This window comes from Chenopodium album, chromosome 11 (genome assembly GCF_948465745.1).
Source record: "Chenopodium album chromosome 11, dcCheAlbu1.1, whole genome shotgun sequence".
NCBI lineage: Eukaryota > Viridiplantae > Streptophyta > Magnoliopsida > Caryophyllales > Amaranthaceae > Chenopodium > Chenopodium album.
In genome coordinates, this window is record NC_137844.1 from 52,199,005 (window position 1) to 52,217,286 (window position 18,282).

At 33.6% G+C, this 18,282-nt stretch overlaps 1 protein-coding gene and 1 pseudogene across 2 annotated transcripts; both read right to left on the reverse strand.

The window, feature by feature from the left end:
* Positions 1 to 793: 793 nt before the first annotated feature.
* Positions 794 to 4,257, reverse strand: LOC145569145 (uncharacterized). The gene is made up of 2 exons (XM_081628509.1): positions 3,804 to 4,257; positions 794 to 2,386 (listed from the first exon to the last, which is right to left on the reverse strand). The coding sequence occupies exons 1-2, from the start codon at positions 3,909 to 3,911 to the stop codon at positions 1,169 to 1,171; spliced, it is 1,326 nt and encodes a 441-aa protein (XP_081484635.1). The 5' UTR covers positions 3,912 to 4,257; the 3' UTR covers positions 794 to 1,168.
* A 6,292-nt stretch (positions 4,258 to 10,549) lies between these two features.
* Positions 10,550 to 18,101, reverse strand: LOC145567728 (puromycin-sensitive aminopeptidase-like; annotated as a pseudogene). The gene is made up of 30 exons (XR_014095733.1): positions 17,778 to 18,101; positions 17,430 to 17,510; positions 17,282 to 17,326; positions 17,032 to 17,172; positions 16,860 to 16,935; positions 16,686 to 16,765; positions 16,402 to 16,515; positions 16,239 to 16,313; positions 16,039 to 16,146; positions 15,724 to 15,936; positions 15,574 to 15,635; positions 15,435 to 15,462; positions 15,236 to 15,322; positions 15,116 to 15,141; positions 14,956 to 15,019; positions 14,782 to 14,862; positions 14,174 to 14,243; positions 13,929 to 13,933; positions 13,624 to 13,680; positions 13,421 to 13,530; positions 13,236 to 13,316; positions 12,947 to 13,130; positions 12,508 to 12,656; positions 12,274 to 12,412; positions 12,013 to 12,159; positions 11,830 to 11,911; positions 11,571 to 11,746; positions 11,186 to 11,413; positions 10,944 to 11,015; positions 10,550 to 10,858 (listed from the first exon to the last, which is right to left on the reverse strand). The product of XR_014095733.1 is annotated as a puromycin-sensitive aminopeptidase-like (transcript).
* Positions 18,102 to 18,282: the final 181 nt, after the last annotated feature.

An 18,282-nucleotide genomic window follows, 5' to 3' on the forward strand; every position in this document is an offset into this window, starting at 1 on the left:
AATAAAGGTCCCCTGTCAAATTTTGATTCTATTATGGCTCAAAATCACTCCTTTGACAAATTTATGAGATTTCCTTCCGTTTTTGTTTTTTATTTTTTCCTTCTTTTTATTTTTCTAAGATTTAGCACAAAATTAAACCTCTCTAATGTTAAGCAACTTTTGATTTTTAATTGTGTGTAACGAAAGATATCACAATTTAAAAAATTAGAAGATACTCGTATAAAAATAGATGGGAAAGAATCTCTTTTGTTGAATGAGGATTGAGGAGTGATCAACGAACGATTAAGGATCAATAAATACAATTAATCAAATTAGCACAAATAAAAATTGTCACGCCTTTATTAATGGCAAATATATTTGTCTAAAAGAATATATTTGTAATTTATCCACCGTAATCATGTCAAACAGGTCATTAGTCAATCAATCTAATACTTCGGATTTGAACCCTTTTGCAGTTTTGCACAAATAAACTTTTAGCCAAGTCGGGTTCGAAGGACGGGTTACGTGCAATTTTACAATAGTTTTAGTGAGCTCAAGGTTGGGTTCGGGTTTGATTTAGGTCAAACGAATACAGTTTCCGAGTTTCAACTTCGTGTTTAAATCGATGATTCATTGACGAATCTTGGTTGGGTTTATAATCAATCGGATCAGTTATCAACACTTCAACAGGTCCTTCCGTTCGGGTGAAGCATGAAGCAGCATCCACGTGGGTGCCACAGAACAACCAAAACCTTTTTAAGAAGAGAATTGGACCTGAAAAGAGAGAAATTACCAAGAAAGAGAGTTTTTTAAAATCTGTACTAGCATTGCTAACTGCCACTATATGTATTATACATTCCAAAATGCATACAGACAAACAAGGCCTAAAGGACTATGGACTAGAGGGTTAGTTCTTCTGATAGAAGTAAAAATACTATATTATCCATACCCTATTTCTAACAAAACATTGCCCATCCTCCATCCCTTAAGATTCAATCTACTTCAAAAAGGATCAAAAAGGAAATCACAGTAATCCTAATGGATCCATCTATCTGAAGTCAGCATCGAACTACACCCCCCGATAACTTTCGTTAAGGGACCAACAAATTAATGTGTTTCATGTGTTGTGTGTGTGTGTGTGAGTACATTGGAAGCAGGGTTTGGACCACCCAACATACTTACATATCTACTAGCTGACACCCGACTGCATCACCGGAAAAAAGGACCAGTTTTGGCAGGGAGCTTCTTCTTTGCCTATAACCTTTTCATTGGCCCACCAGTTCGAGTTGATACATGGTTTATCTGAATCCAAACCATTTACATGGTCGAAATTGAATTCCTTTATTGAACCGAGAGAGGCAGCACGCTGCTTATGATGCCTCTGTCCCTCCTCGAAATTTGTCTGCCCCTTCTCAGAAGTTCCAGCACTAGTACAGTCATCAACTGAGTTGTTAGTATTGTAATCTCTGTCATCGGCGTGCTGCAGTGCTTTAGGCAACGCTGTGGGCTTCTTTTCCACACACCTCACCACATCTTCGGATGTAAGCTCAAAAGAGACACGATGATCAATGAGATAATCATTGTTTCTGTGTCCATTGGGTATATTTGGAAGTGATGAAAGCACAGAATCTTGTCGATCCAAAAGGATGTTGTCTCGAGACTGAGGCTGGACAGCATCTGGAGTCACAGAGCCCGATGCTTGCTGTGAACCCCATTCACGCATGGGCCCCACTTCAAGGGTTAGCAGCTTCTGAGGGACTCCATATCGTATATCAGGGAAATAGGGGTCAGGAAAGGGTGAGGATGTGCCTGATCCTGAGACAGCAGAACCAGGTGAAATAAGAGGGCCCACAGGGCTTCCAGGATGAAGAAGATAGGATTGAAAATCATAATGTGATGGAGGGAACCTATGACCTGCATCACCATATCGGTGAATGGGATCAAGAAGTTGAGCAAACGGCACCTCAGGAGAGGAAGGAGTTGTCAGATGAACTGACTCGGGAGGCGGAGTGAAAGGGGCCGTGGAAGGTTCGGTAGTGTATGTCGAGAAGACAGGAGGAGTGACTAATTGTGTCTCATGGGCATATGGGCCAATGGCAAAAATAGAACAGGGTCCACTAGGCGGAGAGTACAAATTAGGAGAGTGAGAGTTAAGACCTACAGAGGTTGCAGGAGAATGTAATACTGATTGTGGTTCTGAAGGAAGAAATGATGCAGGAGATGAGGGAGGAGCAACAAAAGGCATTCTGATGGCAGATGGTTGAGTTGAATGTTCAGATGTAGATGCAGCAACTCCATTTCCTTGTGGTGTTGGCTCAGGGACAAGGACAGCATGTCCAAATTTTTTGCTATTCTTTTGGGAACCAAAACACCAATATGTGCTCAAACAGCCACTCCACCTTCGTTTCTGCAAAGTAAGAGAATCATTTGTATTAGACAAACTATCAAAGACCAGAGACCAAACTATCATATGTAACCACAGTCCACATAGTGGCGCAAGTTTAGCAGTCACCACACTATGAGCAAACTGACATACAAAGTAATCTTATTCTTAAACTTCCAATATATTGCATAGGAGGATTCGTGAATAAGCACATCATGTACACATACCTTTTTTTCTTTTTTCTTTTATAAAAAGCATCCTCATCAACCATCAGAAAATTTTACAATGAGCATATTTATGATAAAATTATTACATCAGATTGTCAGTTTTGGGGATAGGTATCACCAGAAAAGATGTAGCTTGCTTAAACAATTTGACAATAATTAGCCTAAGATGTGTATAAGGGTTTTATCTTTATGTGAAAGGAAAGAGCCTTGAAATCTGTTGTAAAACAAATCAACGAGATATGCTTAATATGAATCATTGAATCATACCCTTGGAGGGTCAACTGGTCAAGCAGGCATCACGACATATATCCTTGCAAGTATTACTCAAGTTCAGGGATTGCCACAAATGCACCATATAGTCACAAATGTATATCACATGAGGACATGATCGACAAAATGTCAAATTTCCTGGATACTACTCAGCTACACTTGAAACAAAACAAAACAGATCAGGTGATGAGATACAGAGAAGACTATGAACACATCTGTATCATCCTTATTCAACCTACCTTATACAGACTCCAACAATCAACATTTTGCATATATCAAGTCCTCAATGTCCCGATATGTTCTATAGCCATTTTACTCACCCGTCACCTTACAAATACTCTATACCATCATAATATTATTACCATTCACAACACCAAATCATCAAGGAGTCTCACGATTCATTAAACACTGAAGTTATCGCGTCACTTGCTAATTAGACTAAGTTTCTTTTATTACTACTCCTATGAAACTTGTCTATGATACAAACACATGGTCTCATACTCTCATACTGCCTCCAATTATTTATATCAATCTTTGTTAGGAGCAAAGGCGATTTCGGATTTCGGATTTCAGCTTTGACTATTATACAACAGACTTCTATTTACAAGTTCAGCAACAATCAATCAAATTCAGATCATTTTACAATACAAGTTTCACTCTCTAAACATTTCATAACAATCAAACAGTAACCAACAAAACCTACTTCAAAAACTCACTTATAATTCACATATTCAACATTTTGAATCTCAAATTTTATAAATTTTGAGCATATATAAAAGACCCAGATCTTGAATCTAGCACAAACTTAAATAAACAGCAAAACCCACTTCATTTGATTAAGCAAAATCAAGAAAACTACCATTTCCCCTGCCTTTTTATCTTGATAAATTTCACAAATATTCCAAAAATATAAGTAAATAAATAAATGAAATTGGTGAAATTACCTGAACAGAAGAAGGTGGGACCCGAGACTCAGCAGAAGCGATCGCAGTAGCAGCTGCGCTGACGGTCTCCATAGCACTATTCATCTCCCCATCTCCTCCTCTGTTCATCTCTTTCTCTCTCTAAAAAAAACTAACACTTTCTCTCTCTAGAAAATCACATACACAATCAAATTCAGATTAACCAAGTAAAAAAACAAAAACCCAGAAATATTATGAAATTCTGAAGAGAACCCAGAATCCAAAATCAAAACTTTGATTCAGAAACTAACACAAGAAGCTTAAACAAGTTATTTAGGGTTGATTTTGACTTAGAAAAAAATAAAACAAATAAGAAAACCCCAATTTAAGAACAATAAATCCCAAATCTCTAAAAATCTGAAAATTTCTCTCTCTCAACAAATTTCTCTCTCTAAAACTAAGCTTCTGAATGTCTGCTGCTGAATTCTCTCTTAAATGGCTTTTGGGGTCAAACACGGCAATGACTTGATTATTATTATAATTATTATCAGAAAATCCAAAGCTTTTTAAAGTTTACTTCTAAAAGCTATTTTTACATCTGATTCTGTAATTATTACTACCATCAACTTTGCATTGACAAATATACCCTTAATTTAGAGTCTAATTTTCATGTGTACCATTGCCAAAAGCCAACAAGTGACTTGTGATGGTTTTTAATGAGGAATTTATAAATATAAATATAAATTCGAACATCAGTGCATCTTGTATTTTTATATGTGGCTGATCATATTATATAACCTCTTATAAAAAAAACAAAGTAATTATATAACAAAATAACGCTTATGAGATTAGTCACACTGTCTGAGCGCTACATATAAGAATTTGTGTATAAATATATATAAAATAAATTTAGCAAAAATAAAATGAAAATGAAAACAGAGAGAATTAAATGTAAGGGTATGAGTGTATGACACTTGCACATTAAAAATTACTGCCGTTGTCTATCTCCATTATTAGATGCACGTGATAGATGATAGGCTTATTATTCTACCTTTACTCTTTTCATTTTTATTTTTTTCACATTGTCACATTCCACCGCATATGATAATAATACTATAAATTCCACCATCTTAAAAATATTAAAGCTCATTTATGGTAGATATTGTTGAACCATAATTTATTTGGTATTTAAAACTTTAAGTATGGGCAAAATATTTTTTTTTTCTTTCTACAATGTAATATGAATAAAGTCTACAGGATAGGGTGAGAATTGACCCCATGATCTACTGAAATCAAAAGAAAAACAAAATATAATGATTGATTTCAGGCTAAAATATAATAGGCTGAAATATTTCCCAAATGAAACAGATAAAATGCATGTTTTTTCTTCTATGAGTAACATGGTAAGGTTTCGTGATTTTTTTTTAAAAAAAATGTGCAATTAATTTCAGAGAGTAAGCCCTAAGAAAAAACAGATCAGATGAGAAAAAAAAAAATATATATATATATATATATATATATATATATATATATATATATATATATATATATATATATATATATATATATATATATATATATATATATCTTCTTTTGAAAGAAGAAAAATAGATTTATATGACGCACATATGAAGTAGATCTATAAGTGGATGTAAATTATTCATTACGAGCATAATTTATTTCAAATAAGCCACTGGCCTGGTCACTAGCACATTTATGCGGAAAAGAGGTATCTATTGGTGGTTAAGTATGCGTTACAAATTAGCTGAGAGATGTTTATTATTGGTGGCAAAGAAGCAACCTTCAATTGGCCTACGAGGCTACTATGATGTTATCATCATCTGTCGAAAAAAAAAAACAAGGTGACGCGAGTAAGTTAATGAATTAATCATACGAGAGAAATAAATCATTGAAATTAGTTCTCTCCCATGACCTAAGTGCATTTAACACTAAAGCCCTGTTCACTTTACCTTAGATTAATAATATTAAGTAAAAATAATTTCAGTTCGGTAAAAATAATTTCAGTTCAGTAAGTATAAGTTCAGTTCTGTAAAATTCAGTAACTATAAAGAAGAAATATAATAGAAAATCAGTAAAGAAAAAATAATTTCACTTCAGCAATAATAATTTCGGTTCAGTAAAATTAATTTCAGTTCAACAAAAATAAGGTGAAGTGAACAAGGCGGCCTAATTAAGAAGAATGTATAGATTAATCCATCACGAATGATATTTTGTATATACTTAACGAAACTTCAATGAGGTAGATATATTTGGAATAATAGATCATTTTAAAAAAAATAAAAAATAAATCATGCAATACATAGGAGTTTATATATATATATATATATATATATATATATATATATATATATATATATAGAGAGAGAGAGAGAGAGAGAGAGAGAGAGAGAGAGAGAGAGAGAGAGAGAGAGAGAGAGAGAGAGAGAGAGAGAGAGAGAGAGAGAGAGAGAGAGAGAGAGAGAGAGAGAGAGAGAGAGAGAACCAAGTTATAATGAGAACCAAGGCTAAAATAATAACTAGGAACTAATCTAGGCCCTTAGATCATGTTAATCGGACGACTCACATGCTTCCCGTGTTATTAATGGCATTTTTGTAATATTTTAACTTTATAAAGTAGTTTCCAGTTTCATTTCTCAAAAGTAAATGAAAATTTAGTAAAAGTAAATGAAATCAGTCTTAAAGTAAATGAAATTGTCTCAAAAGTTAAAAAAACTGGAAAAAAGTTTGAAAACAGCTAAATTACGAGAATGCCATTAATGAGAGCGGGTGCAATGTGAGCCGTTAGATGGAGTGCGATCAATGGCTGAGATTATTTCCGTTCCTAGTTCATATTATTCACCTTGGTTCTCACATGATCTCAAAATATATATATATATATATATATATATATATATATATATATATATATATATAAAATTCAGATTATTTCACATTCAATTATGTTCGCTAATATATTAATCACTTTTTTTCTTTATTTGGCCTGGTAAAGACAACTACTCAACTATATACGAAGTATAGAGTATTCTTTACTTTTTAACTTAAGGGCCTGTTCACATTTACTGAATGAGCTGAGCTGAACTGAACTAATTGGAGCTAAAGTGAACTGAATTGAAATTAAGCTGAAGTGAACAGGCCCTTAGACTATCTCTTATTTCACTATTTAACTTATATTAACCATTTCAAACTAAATACTCTCCAAAGGACTAATAACGGCATGTCATATTTACCTCTTTTTCACTTATTTCATGTCTAATAAGTTCAATTAAGTTAAGTTAAGTTCAATTAAATTAAGATAAGTTCAATTAAGTTAAGATAAGTTTAGATAAATTCAGTTCAAGAAAAATAAGTTCCAATAAAAGTAACTTATATTCAAATTATAACAAAAATAAGTTTTAATAAGTTTTGATAAATGAAAATCAGGGAAATATAAACGGAAAAAAAAAAAATCGATTTTACAGGTAAAAGAATTATAATTTAATTTAATTTAATTTGTCACACACTACCCTCACGTTTACGCTATACATCCCAAGCCATGCATCAGTATGCATGCATCTATATATGTTGATAAGATGAATCTTCATCCAAGCAATGCTTTAGTAAGAGTATTATTATTCTTTAATTTATTTTTCTTTGCAAGTTGTAAATAAAAATTTAACAAAGGAAAGAAAAAGAAAGGTACGAGCATTTTTAATTGCATAAATTATACATCATGGTTGATCCATACTGATAGACTATTTCCACTAAGAGTGGGATGCATTATTATACTACTAATTAATCTGTCATAGTTTGAAGATACACACTCATATCATTTTCATGTAGATGCTTGCTTATCCTTCCAAAACTGCTAATAATTAATTAAATTATATACAAGTATTTTTAAAAAAAAAACAAAAACAATTAAATTATATTCGTAGTAGTTTTGAATCTTTCAAATTCAATATCTTGTAAAAGGTTAAAATAATGTGATACCAAACTATTTTATATATTTTGGGAGGATATACATTTAAATTTAATACGAAGTATATATTTATTGCTTTTCTAGACATATTGCAGATTGAAAGTTACTAAAGTGAACATAACAACAAAAATCATTTGAATCATTGTGCATTGGGCTTTTACAATGCATGAAGAAAATAAGTGTATATAGGCGAATTTTATTAAAGGGTAATTGCTGTAATATTTAGGGCTTGTTCTCTTCAGTTTAATTTCAGTTCAGCTCCAATCAGTTCAGTTCAGTTCAGTTCCTAATTTCTTTCATTCTCTCATAAACAATTCATTTCAGCTCTTTTCAATTCAGTTCAGCTCCAATCAGTTTAGTTCAATTCAATTCAGTTCAGTTCAGCTCAATTAGTTCAGTAAATCAAAACAGGCCCTTAAATAATGGATGAAGTACTAGTATCATCTGAAAATTAAAAATAATGTTTAAGGATTTTGTTGTATAGATATTTATATTGCATAATGAGTATATCAAATCTTAAGTTAGCATGTTGAATAGTACTCACTACTCATGGAGTCGTGCATTATTAGTTTCACATCAAATTGATACTTAATAATAATTCAAAGATTCCTTAGTTTTGTGGTTCTTAAACGAACATAGTTGATTAAGAATGAGTCAAACAGCCAAGTAAAAGCATGAAAATACGGAGTAACTAACAAGTTGCATTAGATTCTCTAACAAAGAACATAATCCTTTAATTACAAGTGAAGTATAATTCGAGTAATCGTGTAATTAGTCTTATTTTAAAAGGGTAATTTAGTCCAAACAAAAATGGAACACTAATAAGAGTTTATCCCTAAGTCTAAATAAATGGGGTAGTTAACTAGTTATGTATAGTTGCACTTTTTAATTAGTAGCTAATTAGTGATTGTTTTACCGAGGCAATTATAAAAAGAATTAGAAGAAAAAGAAAAAAAAAAGGTTGGTTTAATCAAGTGTGTGTGTGCACGTGTGGCCATCCACTTCTCGATGGCGTTTGGTGCGACGAGGTGGGTCCCGCCTCTAAAAATAAACGTCACGTTTGCACGGTTGTTCATCTGCTTTCTTTTGTACAGTTGCTGATTCCTAAAAGCATAAATCAGACCTTTTTTTTCTTAGGTTTTTTTTACATGAAGCTTCACTTTTAAACCTTTTTTCTTTAGGGTATGTTTTTAGTTTTTGGATAATCTAATATATATATATAAAGGGGAGTTTTTTCCCGAGTTTTTAGAGCGTCACGTAGGATTTTTATTTTTTAAAAATTATTAGAGCGCCACATAGGATTAATATTTTAAAAAAAACAATAATAGGATTATGCCACATAAGATAAGTTAACGTGTTACGTAGGATTATAAATTATAGTTATATCCAATAAATAATTCAAGTGCCACATAAGCTGATTGACCAATGAGATTTTAAAGTTACATTAATTAAATATGAAATATTATCTTTTGAGATTAGGAATTTTATCTAATATTTTAAAACAAATACGGAGAAAATGATATATTACGTACAACTAATAAAATAACAAATGTAATCACATGAATATGAAAAATATTTTTTTAAAAAAAAATAGATCGACCCGTGCATCGCACAGGCTTCATCTAGTCTAGTTATTGAATAATATGAAGTACTATTATTGTAAACTTTGGATGTTGGATATTTTCACTTTTTGAGGACAAACTATTTGCAAGTATACTTTAAACGGATTTAGGTGAGGGATAAAACTTAGAATTTGTTCTTTTCAACTTATTTTAGAAACTTATATCGTATTATTTATACTTATAATACTTGTCTCATGAGATAAATTAACTAAGAAAATTGCATTTTTGAATAGTATACGATAATTTATTTTTATTTTTTTTTGGAAATAACTCAATTTTCTAATAAAAAATCATTCGACGTCTATAAATGAAATTTAAAATAACAAATGTATAAAATTGAATCAAATTAGGGTCTCATTAAAGCTACGATGGTTGAAAATGTCTTGCATTGTGGAGTATCTCTCGCATACATCGCTGGAATATACAGCTTAGTAAACGATATTATGAATCTAACAAAATCTAGCTTGATCTTGTTTAATTTATTATTATTATTATTATTATTATTATTATTAGTGGCTTAGTGCAATAATGTGGTCAAAATTAAGTTAAATTAGTATATCAAATCAAACTATATTAGACTAGGAAAAATCAAACTGATCAGATTATATATTGATATCAAACCAAAACACCTTATTTTAAGTGAAGAGAACAAGTCCTTAGATCTTTAACTTGTTTAGTACGGAGTGTCGAAGTACAAAATATGATATTATATCATAGGTCGATAGTACGTAGAAATCGTATGGCACAGAAACGATCAAGGTTATATAATTTTGGTAATTTTGCTATGTGTCATTATGAGATTAATGTTGTGCTTAATTGTAGCTAAATAATTTTGACGATTGATGGCATGATTTTAATTTTCATTTTCATCGTCGTCACTCTATTCGGTTATTTGTGAAATCTCTTTTCGACGTATAATCAACACTATTTTGCTAATAATTAGCTACCTCAACATAGCAAAATTACCAAAATTATTAATGCACCTTGTTTGATCACTTCTTAAAACGCGTAGATAACTGTTTGGGTAATTAAATTTCGAGTAATTATGTGTTGGCCATCCGAAAACAGTTGATGAACAAGACTTTTGCCATTTTTACTAGTACATGCCGTATAGCCAAACATATATGAAAGCCATCTACAGCAACTCCTAAATTTCTATATTGGGCTCAACTCGTTAATCTAACTAATTAACTATAAGAGTAAAACCTAATCATTCCAATAGAAAGAAAAGAGTGAAATAAGAGGAGTTATTAAACTAACAACATTTCCAAAATTGGAACTGTAATGAATAAACCCCCAAACTATTTTAATTTTGCGTCCAGTTATTCTTCAGCAAGAAAAAAAATTCTACTAAGACAAAGTAACAAGTCCAATTTTGTAAAAACAGGACATCAAACAGCAGTAGGAGAACAATTTTAAGTAGCCAAACTCTTGGAAGCAATCTCGTAAACATTCTCAGACAGTCCATTAGCAGACATTATCTTCTCCAGCTGCGCCTGTAATTCAAAATGCACCACAGATCAGACCAAGGCGATAAAACACGTACTGCAGAGCAACTTTTGCAAGAAGGCTTGGCTTTACCTTAGCAAGCTTTTGACGAGTCTCATCATAACGCTTCCATCGAGAGAAAGCAGACACCATCCTTGAAGCCACCTGCAATACAAGGAGAAAAAGTTCCAAGTTAGGCTTATGGAGAATGAATCTCTGTAGCAAGTTACTTAGAAATTCTCTTATTTGTTTAGATTTATAAGTGAACCTTGATGGAGTACTTCGTGCTTCACTTAAGAATAAAGGAGAAGAAGAAAAAAATCAAGACATCTGACCTGGGGATTTATCTTATCTAGTTGAACCACCAACTCTCCTAAGAATTGATATCCCGATCCATCTTTTGCATGGAAGTTTACAAGAGAACCACAAAATCCACCTAACAAAGAGTAAACCTTGTTTGGATTGTGAAGGTCAAATGCTGAGTGATTTAGCAGCTTCTTAACATTCTCAACATTGCCAGGAATATCTGATACTGCTTGAAGTGCAAACCATTTGTTGACAACCTTTTCCAATAAGAATATGGGGTAAGAACAAAAGGGGGTCAATAGTCAGCATTTTTGTCACCAATTATATAAAAGTCACACATTCAACATAAGTGAATCTTCCAAATCTGACTGAGACAAAAATAATTGACAACAAAGACATATAACAGGAACTCACCAAATATTCATGCTGCCACTTGTCGTAGAAGTCAGCCAGAACTTCATCATGGTATTTACCAGGATTCTGGGTAATGGCAGCCAGAGCTGCAAATTGATCAGTCATGTTTGTTGCTGCTTTGTATTCATTCAGAGCAAGCTCAGTGCATGCTGGGTCTTCAAGTGATGTAAGATATGCTGCAATACGACCAAATGCCATAATCAGATAACCTATATAGTCATATCTCAAAGCAGAAGAAAAACATAAAGAGCAAGCCTACCAAGAGAAAGGTTCTTTAGTGCTCGTCTGGCCATATTAGTATGGTTAAACTCATATTGTTCAGAGGTCTGGTTTTCTTGGACCTGTAGAATAGTCAAAGGCAGAACAGGTCCATTAAGAGCTTCAATGCAGAAGTCCTCTACTAAAAGAATAGTCAAAAATACATAATGATTGAATGTCATACTGTTCGAAGAAAGTCAGCTTTCAGCTGCAAAGCAAGTTCCTTTCTAATGAAAGTCCGGACTGCATGAACAGCATCGGGATCCGCAACAACCATCATATCCAAGATCTCACCTTCACCAGGGAGAGTCATAGCTTTTGCGATGAATTCCTTTTTAGTGAGGAGAAAAACAGAACCAGCATCAGCACATGTTTCTATTTGTGCAAAAGAGAAAAAAAGAAAAAAAATCTAGACGTCATATTTTACAGTCGTAGGGACTCTTACCTTATCCAAACTTTTGTCGCAGAGAATGCTTTTGAGCCCATTAACAAATTTTGCGTCCAAATGTAAAGGCTTGTTTTGTTGGAAGTCTTCAACTAAGCTAAGCATCAATTTCCTGGCCAGGATCTGTCCAGCCTCCCAACTGTAACATGGAGAGCCAGCAGTGAAACAGAATTCATTATACCTCCAATATTAAGGTCTATAGTTAGTTACAAGCTGCATATGATAGAAACATACCGGTTAAATTCATCTGAATCATGGGCAAGAAGGAAAAAGAGGTCACTGTCAGACAGATCAGATTGGAGACGGATAGGTGCACTGAAGCCCCTTAACAAAGACGGAACTGGCTGCTCAGGTACATCAGAAAACACAAATTCTTCTTCTTTCTGCAAGGCATTCATTGACAAACTTCTAGTAAGTAAGAATTTATGACAATACCTATTCATTGTAACATGATTGCAGCCATTGCATACATCAGTTTACACAAACTAGACAAACAGCAAATTTTAGGTCAAATCTCAGGATTCAATAATGTTAAAAGCTAGGTACAATTCTTCCCAGTCAGAATGGAAGAAAAGCTAGGACTTAGGTTAAAAGGCGTTATTAGAAAACAATCTTTTTTCAATTACAATTGAAAAAAAATTAAAAAAATGCTTTCATAGAAAATCAGTCAGACCTTTGTTACTCGAAGAACAGTTGTGTACACCGGCTTCCCATCAATAGCCAGTGACTCCAGTTTGCCAACATGATAAACAGATGACAGGGGCATGTCTTTGCCATGAGAATCCAACAAACCAGTTGCAACCGGAATGAACATGGGCTCTTTGACTGACTGGCCGGGAGTTGGTGGCACCTCTTGGCTAATAGAAGAAAGCAAAATTAAAAATAGAATCATCAGCAGGGAATCAGTGAGTCAGCGACATAAAAATGGGACATAAGAAAAAAAAAATTATCAGAAATAGTACCTAAATTTTAAAGCAAATGTGCGCTTCTGGGCATCATAAGATGAAGTGACTTTCACAATAGGCGTCCCAGCTTGTGAGTACCTATTGTAATTGTTAAAGTTAAGGTCATAAGTCCTCAGTAACCGCCAAAAATAAGATTAAAATCAAAATCTAAGAAAATTGCTAGTGTTCAGATAGAAATTTACCAAAGCAAGAAATTTGCAAAATCTGCATCATTTGCATCCCTCATGGCAGCGTAAAAATCTTCACAAGTTACGGCTTGTCCATCATGTCTCTTAAAATATAGATCCATACCCTGAAATCGATAATATATAAGGTAAAAAATAACCAAAAGATGGAACTTTGATTTCCAAATATGATTGTTAATCCTCAAAGTAATCATTATTACCTTTCGGAACCCTTGGCTCCCAAGCAAGGTTTTATACATCCTGACTACTTCTGCTCCCTGTCAAACATGGAAAGGGCAAATTCAATTTATATATATGTATATAACCAAACTTACATCTATGAGGATTAAACAAATTTCTTTCAGCTTTGTGCATCACTGTCTCATGAGAGGCTTTTGACAAAATTAACTCGCACCTTTTCATACACCTGCAGTTATAAACCAAGACTAGATGAGACCTCTCAAAATATGTCAGAAATAGAGGAGCTAATGACAACTGAAATTTGTGTAAATATGTCAAGTCCTACCGTTACTGCATTTTCCATCAGATCCCGAATACCAGAGCATATACGAATAGTACCATGGTTAAAAAAAAGTCAGTAAAATAATTAACAAAAAAGAGCAATTGAAGTAACACAAGGAAGAATAATACAACAAGACGCATGAGCTCTTGCCTGTATAGAAGTTGTCCATCTGCAAAGAAGAGAGAAGGCATCAGACATCAAGGCACTCTAATAAGAACCAAGGGAGAAAAAAGTGAAACAATGCCTACCTTAATGTAGGAATGTGGTCGCACAGGATGAGCCATAGGACCTGAATCCTGAGACATGAAAGATATAACACTTTCAGATAGTGTTAATTACATTTATTGTCAAAACAACGAAGTATCTGAAAACTGCAATAGACTGATATTCCTCAGTCTAATAATAGTAAAATAAAGAGAAAGATTGGTTCTTTAATTAGCTAATTAATCTGATTTTTTGGTAAGTTAGTTTATAAAGGAATAAGAAAGATGGAAGCTTTACTATTGATTGGTAATGGTGGAAGGATTACAAAGGATAAATTAATAGCTTAAGGCTATTACTCTCAATAGTGAGTTGAGCTCACAACTCTCCAAAAATGACTTGAGGTCACAACTCTCAACAAGTTTCATCCAATTTTTGCCTACCCATTTCTTTCCCTTACCTCCCTATTTATACTAAGGACTATTAACCCTAATAAACTAATATTACTAGAATACCTATACTACCCCTCCAGGTTAGTCTATTACAAAAACCCAAAAGGAATCAATAATAGAATGGTTGCCAATAGAGGTGTGACTAAAATATTGAAAGCATGCCATCAAACAAGAATCCAAAACAAAGTTGTAAACCAAGTAACCTGAGGATATTGATAGTTTCGAAGCTTTGAGACATCAGCAATCCGCTTTACAGGGCGGCTTCCCATATCAGATGAAAATTCCTAAAAGAGGAAAATTATTTTATGAGACGATCAATAAATAACTTTACTGCTTTCTGGTGAAGAACACTACTTTTGATCCATAAAGGACAGTACCTGATCACGGAAGACAGTTAGTCCTTCCTTCAGGCTGAGCTGGAACCAGTCTCGGCATGTAACTCTGCGGCAGCATGCATGTCAGAGACTAACAAGAGTGCAAGCCCCAGACAAAAATGCAAATTAAATGCATGACTTCTCAATATAAGATTTAGCTTACCTATTTCCAGTCCAATTGTGGAAGTACTGAGACAATAGTGAAGACAAAGCAGCATAAATCAGTGCAAGCTAATACAGAGACTAAGGCAGTAATTACTAATGTAGTCCAGGGGAAGCATACCTCATGACCAATAACACCTAAAATTGCAGCGTAATCTGCATCAGTGGCAGTTTCTGGAGTTGCCAAAACAAGTTTAGAATTGAAAATCTGCCCAACAAAAAAAAAAAAAAAAAAAGACCATAGTGAACCTCAAATCTCATAATTGTTTCAATAACAATGACAATCACTAGACATAAGCTAAAGCCTTCTAGAAACATACATTTAAACTCTTGTTTTCCATGGCTCCCCTGCCAAGACATAAATATATTTTGAGTCAAATATTCCAAAAACAATAATTAGGCCATCTAGGACAGTATATTTTAATAGATCCAATGTTATTCTTCAAGAAATAATCTCACATATTGAAGTCTGGAACAGCAACGATATTAAACAGATCCAAATCATATTCCAAACCAAAAACCTGAAGATAAACAACAAGCGGAAATCTCAGTTCTAAAAAAAAACCGAGAGCATTCAAAAGATGAATTTGTGAGAATTTAAGAACTGACATCCTCATCCCACTTCATGGATTGCTTAAGAGAATACATGGCATGTGCTGTTTTACGCAAGTCCTCAGGGGGAGTCCAGATCCTGAGAGTAACATTACGGCCAGAGCGAGTAACAAATGTGTCATCTCTGCTCTCCAGTGGACCAGCAACCAGGGCAAACAAATATGATGGCTTTTTGAATGGATCCTCCCAAATGGAAAAATGCTTGCCACCCTGTGATAAGAAACTTGTGATTAACATTCCGTTATATGCTAATACAGATATTGAAGCATAGAAATCTAAAGATTACATCAATGCTGGACATCTTTAGCTCACCTCAATGTCCCCTTGACCTACTAGATTTCCATTGGACAATAAGACTGGATACTTGGTTTTATCAGCTTCTATGCGAACTGTATATTTTGCCATAATATCCGGGCGATCCTGGCACCATAACAAAGACATGCACTCAGATTAGATAGACGACTAGCAACCATCCCTTTAAAACATGATATCCAACGAGCAACTAAAAAAACCTGAAAGAAAGTTATTTTGCGGAAACCCTCCGCTTCGCACTGGGTACAGAAATTTCCAGAAGACTTGTACAGACCCTGTAATGAAGAATAGGTAATAAGTGATATGGATGACAAACCATTAATAGCAAAAGGTGCAATTTTCAAAATTAAAAAGCAGTCTCACCTCTAATGATGTGTTGTTTTGAGGGTATATCTCAGTAACAATTTCTAATGTGAATTTACCAGTTGGTGGTGATGAAAGAGTCAGATGGCGTGAATCCACAAGAAAATCTCCCTCCTGAAAAAGAAAATGCACGTAATCTCAAAGCCAGACACTTTGGCCATGACAACTTGGAAATCACAACTCAATGCAAGCATATAAGATATCATAAGAGATCAGAAAATATACATGTATAACAAAGTAAGATAATGAAGTCAAAACTTCAAAAAAAAAAAAATATAACATACATTTAGCTCTTTCCCATCAACCTTGACTGAGATTAGCTTCAAATCCGAACCATCCAAGACTAAAGGAGAAGAGGCGGAAGCTGAAGAAGATGACATAAAAGCCAAACATGAGTGAATCTTTAACTAAGTAACACAGTGAAAAACAGAAGGCAACTAGGTATAAATGTATAATACCATCATCGACAGGGACGACAGCTATTTTTGAGAAGACATGGGTCTTATCTTCATCCAACAAAAATTTCAAATCCACCTGCACCAACATGAACGAGTCAAACAATCAATTAAAACTATAGTGCATTATTAGCCCATATACATCTAGCCTAATGAGGAAAACAGAAGCACATACAGTATCAAAATAGTAAGCAGGCTTCTTGTAATCTTTCAGAAAAATTTCTTTTGGAGCCTCCATGTTCAATTCTTCAGCTTGCTTTGACGATGGTTCAGTTGCAACCGAACAGATAAGCCTTTTATTGACTTCCTGACTCCTCTGAGGCAAGAGTACACAACATCAGAATGTAAAGGACAAAACAGCACATCAGAACAAGAGTGTAAATTCAGATACACCGAAAGTTTTCAATCAAATTCAGATTACTTACATATAGAGAAGGATATGAGAAACTGTAATTCCTTCGCAAGCTCGTCTTAAAACGAAACAAAATCAAATTCAGTAAAGCATTACCACATTGAACATATAATCCAAATCACAAAAGCAACACAATATCAGCCATGTAAAACTAAACAAACCTCTAAACTAAAAAACTGTCTATATCTTGTGAGGCTCCTAACCGGACGATGAACGCTACTGACTCGACACACAGCCTGAAGCTGCATCACCATAAACAGCATAAACCATCAATTGGGTATTCAGTCATAACATTACAGCAATAACCAACAAAAATCATTCATTTTTTTGTTATACTTACAATGCAAAAACCGAAATTTAACCAAACATGCAATCAATTTATCAACTATAATAATACTATCAACTGTATAAATATCATTCTATCCTACCAATTTTGAAGTAAAAATTAATTAGAAAAAAAAATCAAATCAAGACAAATTAAAAGATAAGAAATAGGATGAGATAATCACAGGAGAAGATGAAACCAATCCCAGAAAATTGGTCTTCGTTAAAACAGGACCTTTGCATGGTAATACCAATCGAGCCATTTGACTGAAAAAATTCCACAACTCAACAAAAAAAATTCCAAAATTTCTGGGAAAACTTCAAATTTATGAAATGAATTGCTCGAATTCAAATTCAGATTAGTCTGAATCTAATAGGCTCCTAATTAAACAACGAACTGGGTATTCTACAGATTAAAAAAAATACCCAGATTGGTAAAACCCAGAAAATAGACTCATAAACCCCAGATCAGTGACTGCCAAAGAAAGTTGAGTAGAAATGATAACGTTGTTATATGGGCAAAAACCCTGTTTTTTATTTAAAATTTGATAATTTGGATAATTCGAATTAATGGACTAGAAAATATTATAAAAAAAGAAATTATAAACGAAAATTTTAAAGGTTGATGTGATTGAAACTGGAGTGAACAAAATCGATAGGATTTACCTTTAATCGCTGATGAATTGATGG

Coding starts and splice junctions, on each gene's coding strand:
- LOC145569145 (XM_081628509.1), bottom strand. CDS start 3,911: ATGAACAGAGGAGGAGATGGGGAGATGAATAGTGCTATGGAGACCGTC. Junction 2,387..3,803: donor TCCCACCTTCTTCTGTTCAG/GTAATTTCACCA, acceptor CTTACTTTGCAG/AAACGAAGGTGGAGTGGCTG.